The sequence below is a fragment of the Vigna angularis genome, chromosome 7 (genome assembly GCF_016808095.1).
Source record: "Vigna angularis cultivar LongXiaoDou No.4 chromosome 7, ASM1680809v1, whole genome shotgun sequence".
In the NCBI taxonomy this organism is placed as follows: domain Eukaryota; kingdom Viridiplantae; phylum Streptophyta; class Magnoliopsida; order Fabales; family Fabaceae; genus Vigna; species Vigna angularis.
Window position 1 is genome coordinate 26925386 of NC_068976.1, and position 11652 is coordinate 26937037.

General features: G+C 31.8%; 1 protein-coding gene across 1 annotated transcript; it reads right to left on the minus strand.

Moving 5' to 3' along the window:
* Positions 1 to 2934: 2934 nt before the first annotated feature.
* Positions 2935 to 8762, minus strand: LOC108338564 (transcription repressor KAN1). The gene is made up of 6 exons (XM_017575513.2): positions 7187 to 8762; positions 6829 to 6905; positions 6258 to 6303; positions 5705 to 5867; positions 3529 to 3628; positions 2935 to 3435 (listed from the first exon to the last, which is right to left on the minus strand). Exons 1-6 carry the CDS (start codon positions 8076 to 8078, stop codon positions 3319 to 3321), a joined length of 1395 nt encoding a protein of 464 aa, XP_017431002.1. The 5' UTR covers positions 8079 to 8762; the 3' UTR covers positions 2935 to 3318.
* Positions 8763 to 11652: the final 2890 nt, after the last annotated feature.

The window sequence follows — 11652 nt, forward strand, 5'->3', positions numbered from 1 at the left end:
GCACTCGTGGTTCTTTGGAGAAGATGAAGAATTGAGCACGAAGAGACCATTTAGATTAGAATTGATTTTTTTTTCAAGTTCAGAAAAAATGTTTTTGGCCTCTCTAAAAACTTTAGTTTTAGTCTTACAATTTTTTTTCACAAATTCATATTATTATAATTTTACAAGTTGTCAAATTCCACGTTTCAACTCTCACCATGCCACGTGTTCAAAAATTGACACATCACTCTCCCATTTGTGCAAAAACTTAACTCTGTTAACTATATTTAACGACAGGAGCTCAATTGACTCAAATTAACACTTTTAAGGACTCAATTGGGGATTTTAATAAGTCGGAGATCAAACTGGGAAAAACCCACATAAATAGGGACAACTAAAGGGTTTAAACCTTCTTTCCAAGGGAGACAGCACGCAAAGGATGAGAAAATCTTTTGATATAGCCAAGAATTCTTGAATCACTCAAGAACTTAAGATAATCACTCTCACTAAGAAAAAAGAGATAAAAACTCTAATATTTTTTAATAAAACTCAATTCATATTCATTTGATCAAAATGGTTCAACTTATATAAAAGCTTAAACCATCAAAATTATAAAAAATCATTAATTGCAATTATATTCCACTTAAGCTAATAATGATCCCAATAAATTAATGGTTCATTGTAAATGTAACTGCCGTAATCAAAAGTCACCCAAAAACATTCAACTTTGCATCTTTTTAGGGTGATGACTAAGTGGCCAACTAGACCTTTATTACAACTTGAAATAAAAACAAAAAATAAGGTCCATTTAATTGATTAACCCAAAACATAATTTCATCAACTAATTTTACAAATAATTTGACTATTATTTAAACAAACTAATTATTTAAAATCTACAACAAAGTGACACATCATTGGTCGAATTCAGGTCACTTCGACTTTTAAATATACGAAATTATTTAACTGTGATAAAAACAAATTACAAATGAAAAATTAAAATACTTATGATGAAATATGATGGGAGGTGTATTGAACCAAACAATTTGATGGAGAGTAACACTTCTGGAAAAAATATATAGTTACGATTATGAAGAAAGTAGTAATTAATGAATCAATAAATACTTTTTAGTTAATTTAAATATTCTTTTTATTGCTATACGTGTCTGGTCAAGGGATTTGTTTCTTTAATTATGTCTTAAGTTCTAATCATGAATATATATAATTATGTATATATAGTGAAGTCAACAAAAGAAGTGATAAAATAATTAATTGGTTGATTTTTCATCTTATTTAAAGTTGTTTGACTATTTTAGGCTCATCGTGGCTCCTGGGACATTGCAATCAACCCTTGGTGCACCCCAATTTTTCTTCTAGCACCTCCATAAGTGTGATGAAATGACCATTATATTCTTAATGAAAATTTTTGAAATACTTTTCAGACTACATAACACGAAATTTTCCCAGATTTTACCATCTGAAATATATTTTATTAAATAATACATTTTGAATTATAAAATCTATAATGTATTATTTATTCAAATAAACTCAATTATGCTTCTTTTTATTCACTTTCAAACCTCGAATCTCTAATAGGAGTTGGAGCCAAAGAATTATACATTCCACATTGTATAATCATGAATGTTTAAAATTAATATTTTTGAATTCTAAATTATATATTCCAAAATACTTACAATTCTACAAGATGAAACTATAGTTTCAGAAGAGTATAATGGGAATTTTAAAAGAATATATGCGGGTGTAGAAAGAAAATTTGGGGATGCAGAAAGAAATTAACTCACCCCTTCCACTTATGTTTGCCCCAGCTCCAGCCCATTTTCATCATATGTCTCCTATATGGCATGATAGAATTAAATATAAATTATATGCTTTTCAGTTTAACTGAGATTACATTACTAAAAATCGTAAAGTGTAATAAAATAAATACTTACAATGATAAAATAATTTATCTTTATATGTAAATTATTAAAATAAACTATACGACCTAATCTTCATAACATACCACTAATATTTCAATCTATAATTTATCATGAGATTTTATCACATGATAGTTAAAATCCTGTTACAAATAGAAATAAGCTATTTAATTGTACTTTTAGAAAGGTCAACGTTTATTAACATTTTTTCTTATACATCATGAGTATGGATTATGCCCTAATTAAGTAGTAAGTCTAAATATTTATGAATATATGTTTTAATTGTTAACATTACTTACTTACTTTATTAACAAGAAAAACTCAAAGTTAGAAAGAGAAGAAAAAGCACAAATATTGAACTTAGACTCTAAATTAAAATTTGGAGTTTAAATTTTTGTAATAAAAAATATGGTTGGAATGAGATTTTAGTGATTTGTCAAGTGACTAAGTTTTTTATATTAAAAATGTAACTACATTAAGTATTTTAAAGGAAGATACTATTGATCTATTTTGTTCCAATCTAAAAGGATAAATGTAGATTACAAAACTTTTTCTTTAAGTATTTAACATAACTACACATATGTGTTTCAAAATTGAAATCAATGGTTAAGTTAGAACAACTTGATGACTTTATAAAAGTTTATATTAATATAACTTTATGGTATAGTTGAGTCCTTACCAATACAAATAATATTTTCAATATAATTTGAAATAACTTATCTCAAAATAATATTTTCATTCATATTAAAGATACATTGAGTATCCTAGCTATTGGATCTGGACAAGGTAACTAAAATTTTAAAGAGATCATTTTCCAAACATATAAAGCCCAGGCATAAAACTTAGGAGATCTTGGTTTGTATTATTTGCTTATACTTCATTATATTAATGAGTATACATATACAAAGGCTTGCGATATACTTTTTTAATTAAATGCAGCTTATTATCTTTACGTAATTAGAAGAAGGTGAAGCTGAAAAAATGAAGTAAAGAGAAAAGGAGAGAAATGAAAAGATTATACTTCAACAACAAAAAATATGATTAAACTTCTTTATTCCTTTCCCTACACTTTCAATTTTCAATCCCTCTCCCTCCTTTGCTCTTGTACATTTGCATATGCATCATCTTGGTTCACAAAGCCTTGTTGCTACCTCATAATTTCCCGTTGTTACCTTATCCTCTCCGATAAATAGAAACAAAATATAGAATGTGAACAAAACTGTCATGAACTGAAAACACTTCCCGAAGCAGAACTAGAAAGGGTCTTTTCTTCATCTCCTAGACACCAATTTATATTTATCTAAATAATCAGCTCTACATTTCATAAAAGATGATGAAGTTGTCACCATGGTTTATAAATAAAATTGCAAAACAAAACCAAAAGAAGGGAACAAATCAAGTTTAGTTACGCTTGCTCTTTGCCATCCCAATGTGGTCTTCCTAATGTGAATTCCAAGCTTGGATTCTTGCACTCCAAATTAGAACCTCCCATGTTGTTCTTCTGTTGTGTTGAATCACACTCCTGTAAGCTCATTTGTTACTACTGTGCTATCATTGTAGAGGGAAACATTCTGAGTTCTGACTATGCAAACAAATGCTATGTCTCTCTGGTTACCTGAATTTGATGAGCTCCTGATATTGTTTGTGACTGGATAATAGGTGATCTCAGACCATCTATGTCGTTAGAAGTTGTTCTTTGTCGCGATTCTCCACAACTGTTGTCGGTTCAATCAAATTCAGAACGTCACCAAGAACAACATGCATAAAATAAGATTGATGTGCTAGAAAATGGTGGAAATAAATATATGTGAAGATTATATATATATATACATCAAGAGCATAGGCATTAATTATATTCTTTACACATATCTTTGACCTTGATATTTTACCAGTTTTACATCTTCATTTCCCCCCCCTCCCCCCCCCCAGCAATCAATGCTATGTAACTGTGTACACACCGTTTAATCCAAAGAGCTTAAGCTTTTTCTACTGTTTTTTTTTCCACTTGTAATCTGCAATGCTCATAACTAACTAGTAGATGTGAGCATTCCAAATCAAAACGATATTCAAATGGAGCAAATTTTGTTTTAATGATTGCATATTTCCACTATAGCATTTACAACTTACATTGGAACAAAAATCACTTCAACTAATTAGATGTTTACTTTTAACAAAGAGCCAACTACAATAGGCATTTTCAGTTTATAGTGTTATGTTTGAATAGATGAGCTTATCCTTCTTTGAGATATAACAAGGCCAGGAGAAGCTGCATAGTTTTGTTAGTTCTATTTTATATCTGCTGCTGATTTTCTACATATATAAAGTTTTTTATATGTGGTAGTACTAAGACGGTTTAGATTTTCTAAATAAAAATTGTTCATGACTTGGCATTACTCAGTCACTGTAGTTTCCACGATATTTCAATAATAGAGGCTACCCTTTCAGGTTTTCCAGCTTTTGAAAAGTACATGCTCTGTGTGAAAGCTAGGTTAGGTTGCACAGTGAGATGGCATTTTGAGTACTAATTTATTTTACCTTAAAAGGAATTCTGGCTTTTTTTGTTGACTCAAATACGTAATAAATCTATGTGAAAATAGGCACTGTTAGGCCAAAGTCAGGACAAATTTAGAGATATCTAGGCACTAATAAGCTACAGCTCTTGAACTGTGAAGATGGGTTTTGTTACTTATTTTGAGCAGTTTTGTTAAAACAGGCACAGCACAAAGGTACATGTCATATGTTTCACTTGCTATTCATGTTAAATAGTGTTACTTGAAAAAGTCAAAATTCACATCACATATTTATACTCCAACTATAAAATATCTCAGGTGAAGGAATTTTTGGATCTTATTTTTTTCAAAGCTTCGTTATCATGCAAGAGAGTCTACTTATCACCTTGAGGTGTAATGTGTATATGTATGTATCTTGAGCATTCACTTTTACTTCTTTAAGAAGAATATAATTTATATTTTAAGAATAAAAACAAAGAGTCTCTTGCTTAATACATTATGTATATATAAGAGGTTTCAACTGTCAACAGCCTCTGTTAGGAATCTCTAAGCTAAGTACCATGGTAGAAAAATAAAACAATGTACACCATTTTAAGCTAAAACAACAGAAATATATAGAATATGCTCACTCCCGCCAAGGACAATACATAATGTGGTTTCAGTATACACATTGTTAATAAGAATATTTGAAGTTAAAGATACTCATACTCGATAAGAAGAAATTTCTTATTTGGGTTAATAAGACTCCATATATACATATATAACACTAAATAGGTATGCTAAAAGAAGCAGCATTAATGGTGGGTAGCAGCAGGAGTTGTTAATAAGATCATATTAACAATTCTTCCAAAGGAGAAAAGAAAAAGGGCATGCAGCTATAGGTGCTGTGTTTTTCTTTTATCATAATTAGCGTTTCATTATGTCTTGAAAGCTTTCCTTTATTATATACCCATCATGTCTTCAATATACATCTCTGGTGAAAAAATTCGCTGAGGTACAAAAGATATATAAAAGAAAGAAAAACAACCAAACACAAGCAAAGCAAAAGCTGACACAAGAACCCTTTTTATTCTTCATAAATAAAGAATCCGGTGGACGTGGGTTTGCAATGCATTGATATCCATCAGATACCATGCAAAGGCAAAAGCAAATAAAAGCACAATCATAAACATGTACGTTAAAACAGCCTGCACACTACGCAGAGATATTAAATATATATGTAAAACATATATAATGTATGGTCTCAAAAACTGTAAAAGAGAAAATTGGTAAGTGTTGTACCTTGAAGAATTACTCCAAAGAGTGGTGGTGGAAGAGTAGTCCATGTCTTGTTGCGCCACCCAATCCGGCCGCCCTCTGTGGCTGGGAAATTGCCGGAGACTGCCCCGATCGGCGGTGCTGCCAATAGGAGATAAGTCATCCTCTCCAGACCCATCTGAATGGCCTGCAAAGTCAAAAGCTTTTAACGTTTCATATATATAGCATACACATGTTTATGACATATGCGCATGCATGCATCTTAGTACTTTGTATAATTTATTTTGTACTAGTGTGGAGTCTTGTTCAACATCTGATATCTCTGTGGAGAGGCCTTTTTTTATTAAAGGGTGTGTGGTTTGTGTAAAAGTACGAGAGGAGGAACAAGAAAGGAATAGTTTGCGGTAAAATTAAAGGTAATAGTAAAAAAATGTAGGGTCTAAAAAGAACAAGGTGTGACAATATTATTTCCCTATTATGTTATGACAAAAAAATTAGTTGGTGCATGCTTAATAAGAAAAAGATAAGGCTGCTAAAAAAAGAAAAAATGGGTTGAAGATTAAGCAATACGAATTACCTGAAGATGCTGCAGGTTTGTCAGTGGTCTTAACAGTTCGATACATCTGGGAAGAAGTCATAAACAAAAACAAGGCATTATATAAAAGGCTTTTCCATGGTTGGAAGAAAATCCATTAATTAGTGTGCGTGACTGCGCAAGATGTGTATATATGTATATAAAAATCCAAATTTTTTATTGCAAAATTCATTAAAGAATAGAAAATCATTTCCCATTTAGATCCTTTTTTTCACTCTCTCTCTCTCTCTTTCTATGTTGGCTTCTGGGATTGTCTGGGTGGGTTACCTCATTAATCACGAGGTTGATGTTTGATGAGGTTGTAATGAGAGGGTGTATTATTGGAAAATGATGATCTTTGTCTGTTCTCTCTCTTTCAAAGCAGAAACTGTTTTCTGTCTGGTCTTCTCAGACGTTAAAGGCTCACTACTCAGCTGACTACAGACTTTAAATTCATTCATCCACTCCCACATTCACTGCTTTCTTCATCGGTTACCGTGCCAGTAGGATAGACAACAAACACCGCCCCACATGAACATAGAGAGAGAACAGAAAGAGAAATTCAAAACTATACCTGCAAATGGCTTTTCACATGAGCTAATGTTAGATCCTTCACATCCATGAGCTCAAGAACTGATTTTGGAGTAGCTCCTGATTCCACCATATCCAAACGCATTAGATAAATAAAGACCTATAATTTAATACACAGAAACTAGTACACACCATTAACTCATTTATAAAAATAAAGAACCAGACAAAGTAGAAAATCAAAATATAGTCAACTTTAGAAAATGAGAGGACAAACAACAAAAAAATCTTTCTTTTCGATGAAATCAGCTACTTGAATAATCACAGGATACTATTAAAGATAGAGGGGTTAAGAGAAATTAAGAAAAATTAAAAGGGAAGAAAATTAATGAAACGTTGTTTACTTTCATGGCCTCCGAGAAGCTCTACCGCATGGACAAATCGAGCATGGAGGGTGCTTGTCCACCTCATTCTGGGTGCTCTCATGCTCCTCTTGTTGGGAAGCTTAGACAAAAACCTTGATCTCATGAACCCCGAAGAGGCTTCTGAAGAGCCTACCCCATATTGGTGCAATGGATGAGATTTGAAAGCATCGCCGGAAAATCCATTAAACCTTGTGGCAGTGGCTGTCCTACACCCCACGGTGGAAGCGTTGTTCAAGAAGGACATGGGATCCACGAAGTAAGGCGAAGGCGAAGAAGAAGGAGCGGTTGTGGAGCACAGAGAGGAACACGAGGAAGAGAGAGATGGGTAAGAAGGCATGTGATGATATAAGCACATCTTGGTATGAGGATCCTTGTTGTCTCTAGCATGGTCCATGGCCACAAAAGGGAACGAACGGTTGTGATACACCGGAATCCCCTTGATTGGCCTCAAACCGTCTGATGATGATACATCAAGCAATGAAACTCCATAGTTTATGTGATTCAAGGGAGTGTTGGCACTTGTAGGAACACTTGTTGGAATATTACTAGTAGTAGTAGTGCTGCTGCTGCTGCTGCTGTGGAGAAGATGATGGAAATGGGTTTGGGTTTGGGTTGGATAATAAGGGTTGTGTGGTGTTGGAGTTGGTGGTGGTGGTGGTGTTTCCCTTGCCGAAGTGAAATTTCTTCCAAGAGAGAGTTCTGTGTGGGCTTGAGACACAGTCCTTGAAAGGAAACTAGGTTGGGGTTCATAATTGATGATGTTGTTGGTATTGGAAATTAAGGAAGAGGAGATGCTTGGGGGGCTTATGTGAAGAGAAAGATCAGGAGCAGTGGTTGAAGTAGGCTCAATGAAAATCCCCTCCAAGGTCATCTTCTTTATTTGGATGGCTTGATGCTCACAAAATATATATGTATGTATATATCAAACACCTTTCCTTTTCCTTTATTAAAATGGCATCAGATTTTGACACTCCTCGGCAATTAAAAGTGCAATATTCACAAGGTGAGGAGGAGGATATATAAGGTAGCTAGACCCTGCAACAGTGTGTGTGATATAATCCCTTTTTCACTTTTGTATTTTCAGTCTTTCCCAAGAAAAGAATCTGGAAAGCTTACCAGGAAGAAGTTGTGAAAAAAGAGAAAAAAAAAACTAAGATGAAGAAAAGGAGGTAGCGAGCTAGAAGAAGTGAGTGTTGGAAATTTTTGAGAAACAAAAAACAGACATGCTGAAGAGGTTGTTGTGAATGTGGTGAGAGTAAGAGAGAGAGAGAGAGAGAGAGAGAGAGATTGTTGTTGTTAAGCTATAGCAGTGAGTGAGGTAGAAGGAATGGAATTTTAAAAGGGAATTGAATTAATAAAAAGAGAAAGAAAATGGAGAGAGGGATGGGAAGGAAAAGAGGTGGATTTGGGTTTTGTTTTCCTCGAGAGTATATATCGGAAAATGACAGTAGAAGAAGATGAAGGAAGAAGATAGAGCACAAGATGTTTCTGTTTTTCTCTTTCTCTTTCTCTCTCTCTTTAGTCAAAACCCACAAAAATTGTACCAAAAAATAAGATGACTTTAGATTTGGCTTCCGCGGAGTGGACGGGATAAAAACTCTTAGTCACTGTGATTCCTTTTCCCCCACTCCCTTCGCTACCATCATCACCATCATCATCATCATCATCTCTTTCTTCATCACAATATTAAATATAATATTCTTATTATTATTCTTTTAAGTAAATTAACCACTGCTGTCTCATTTTCTTCCTTAAATAGGAATGCTTAGCTATAGGACAATACTCTTCTTTCCTACAAAATTATTTCGTTTTTGGATTCAGATTTTGTAATCTTCTCTGCACCAAAATAAAAAACAACCACACACACACAAAAACAGCTGATTGACTTATCAAACAGTGACAAAAAACCCACCCTCTTTTTTCTTCCTTTCTTCATTACCCTTTATTCCTGTTTTTGAAAACCATACAAAGACTTTCACTCTCAATTTAATTCCCATACAAACTCTCTCTCTCTCTTTCTTCTGTTTCTCTCAATATTTTATTCATTTTTAATGGTGTGCATTTCGAGATTTTCTTCATTCATTAGTTGGGAAATTATTAGAAATAATGGTCACTTTTAATTTTCATTTTTCTAACCAGGTCACATGGTAATCAATCAAATTAAATTAGCATTCATTACATTTAGCTAATCAAGTTATCGTCTTACAAATTTCAATATTTCGGCCATTTTAAAACTTTTACTGCTCATCCTATACCTTTCACTTTTACTTAACACCTACATTCTCATCCATAAACAACCTATTTATAATCATTCTAAACGATAATAATTCTTATTCCAAATACATTCTCTTACAAATAAAGAGTTTCGTTACGTATTTATATTTTCTTAATAATTCTCTTGTCATTAAATAAATAAAAGTACACATATTTAATGTTTTAAAACATAAAGGTTTTGTTAACTATTTTGAATAATTATATATTATTGAGCAAAATGGAAATACATTTGTTTTGTTTAAAAAATGAAAATTGAATGAGGGTTTGACACTATATTGGAATGATTGAAAATCCTTTAGCATTGACCAGTGGGTTAGGGTTTCCAAAACCCTAGGCTAAATCGAAGAAAAAAGTAATTTTATGATAAAAAAGAAAAGGAATCCATAAGTATGATATTGGGAAGTAACCCCTATCTTTAAATGCTGACACCGTAGATGACAAACAATGCTCTAAGCTTGGTCTTGGAGTCTCAGCTTTTTTAATCAAGCAGTTAATTAATGAAGGTTTATAGTTAGTGTATTGTCCCACTGCCACCAACTCCAATGTTACCAAAGGAAAACACTAATTCAGAGGCACTGTTTGCGGGATCCATTTAATGCTCAAATTGGGTACAGTGAACTTCATTAATTTCTTCAGCTTTCACATACACTATTTTTAATTATTTAACTACACTAAATTCATTTTTTATTTTATTAATATAAGTGCTCGTGCAATAATGTATTATTTTTTATTTAAAACACTGTTTTTGCTTCCCTGTCCAAAAACTCACCATCATAATTCATGACCTTGTTCTCTTCTCAGACAACCCTCCAACCATTCTCCTACAATTTCTGTCATCTTCTTTTGACGCGTTATGGTGATATAATGGTCTTTACCCAACATGCACAGAGAAGTAGTTAAATATTTCATTCGTATTGTTCATCCAATAATACCAAATATTAAATAAATAAAACTCCTTCTACACACCATCATCATTACAAACACACCTTCAATCCATTTTTCTATCTTCTCCGTGCATGCCCAGGAATTTTCAGCAACATTCTTTAGTAATGATTTTCTTTTCTTTTTTTTCTAAAAAAATTTACTTCAATTTAATTATGTTTCAGCTTCTCATAACTAAAATAAATGGTTATTTAGTTTAGAGAAAGAGTTTTCCAGGACTGCTTGTAAGTGCATTGCTCATTTCATTTTTTAAATATTTTTATTATTTAAGCTCTTTGTGCAAAAGTAAAATTTAAAATATATATATATATATATATATATATATATATATATATATATATATATATATATACAAATCAAGAGTCTTAAAAAATAATTTTTAAATAAGTAATTTACTATTTTAGATTGTATATGGGTTTAACTATGCAGGGCCATATCTACCTACATTCATTTAGTACATATTATTATTTTTCTTTTTTCTTTTTCATGTATTATATGAAAGACCTTCTCGTTTATACTCGAGATATGGCTGTAAAGAAATATAAAAAAATCTTTCAAAGAATATATATATATATATATATAATTATTTAAATTTAAACGCTCTACCTTGTTTGATTGTATAAGAAATATGATTTTAAAAAATAAAAGAGAAAATGTTTTGAAAAAATGTATATATAGGTTTTAAATGATTCATTTTCCATTTCAACTAAAATTCCATTCTCTAAGTTATTAAATATTCCAAATTTTCTCTCTAAATTTCTTAACTAACTAGTCAGCTGATTCACCGGTGACAACTGTGGATAGGTTCATTATAACATTGATCAAGGTAAGTTGTCGTTCTTCCCATAACTAATTCTATTTATTTTTCCTTGTTCTTTTAGAAAGAGTTAGACTTTGGTTGTTTATTCAAGTATGAAAGGGGATCTAATGGTAAATAAACAAAGGAAACGATGATGGTATAAAGTTTTGAAAGTTCTTTTAGCCTATTCAAAAGGTTTGGTTGCTAGAGACATTTTTATTTCATTACAATTTAGGTAAAAAAACTAATTAAGTACACTGTTTATTTAAGTTTTGAATTATATATGTATGTTGTTCTGGATTGATGTTGAGACTACTTTGAATTGGAATTGTGTGGAATTATGGTTTGAACTATTTAGACTGATTTATGTTATATTGTAATTTGGAATAGTGAAATTTGGTTTCAATTGATCCATAATTAATGTTGATGC

Bases quoted from the DNA above. Each gene is read 5' to 3' on its own strand.
- LOC108338564 (XM_017575513.2), bottom strand. From the start codon at position 8,078: ATGACCTTGGAGGGGATTTTCATTGAGCCTACTTCAACCACTGCTCCT. The intron at 6,304-6,828 runs GTATAGTTTTGA...ACTTCTTCCCAG, and splicing joins ATGTGAAAAGCCATTTGCAG to ATGTATCGAACTGTTAAGAC. The intron at 5,868-6,257 runs GTAATTCGTATT...TTGACTTTGCAG, and splicing joins CAAACCTGCAGCATCTTCAG to GCCATTCAGATGGGTCTGGA.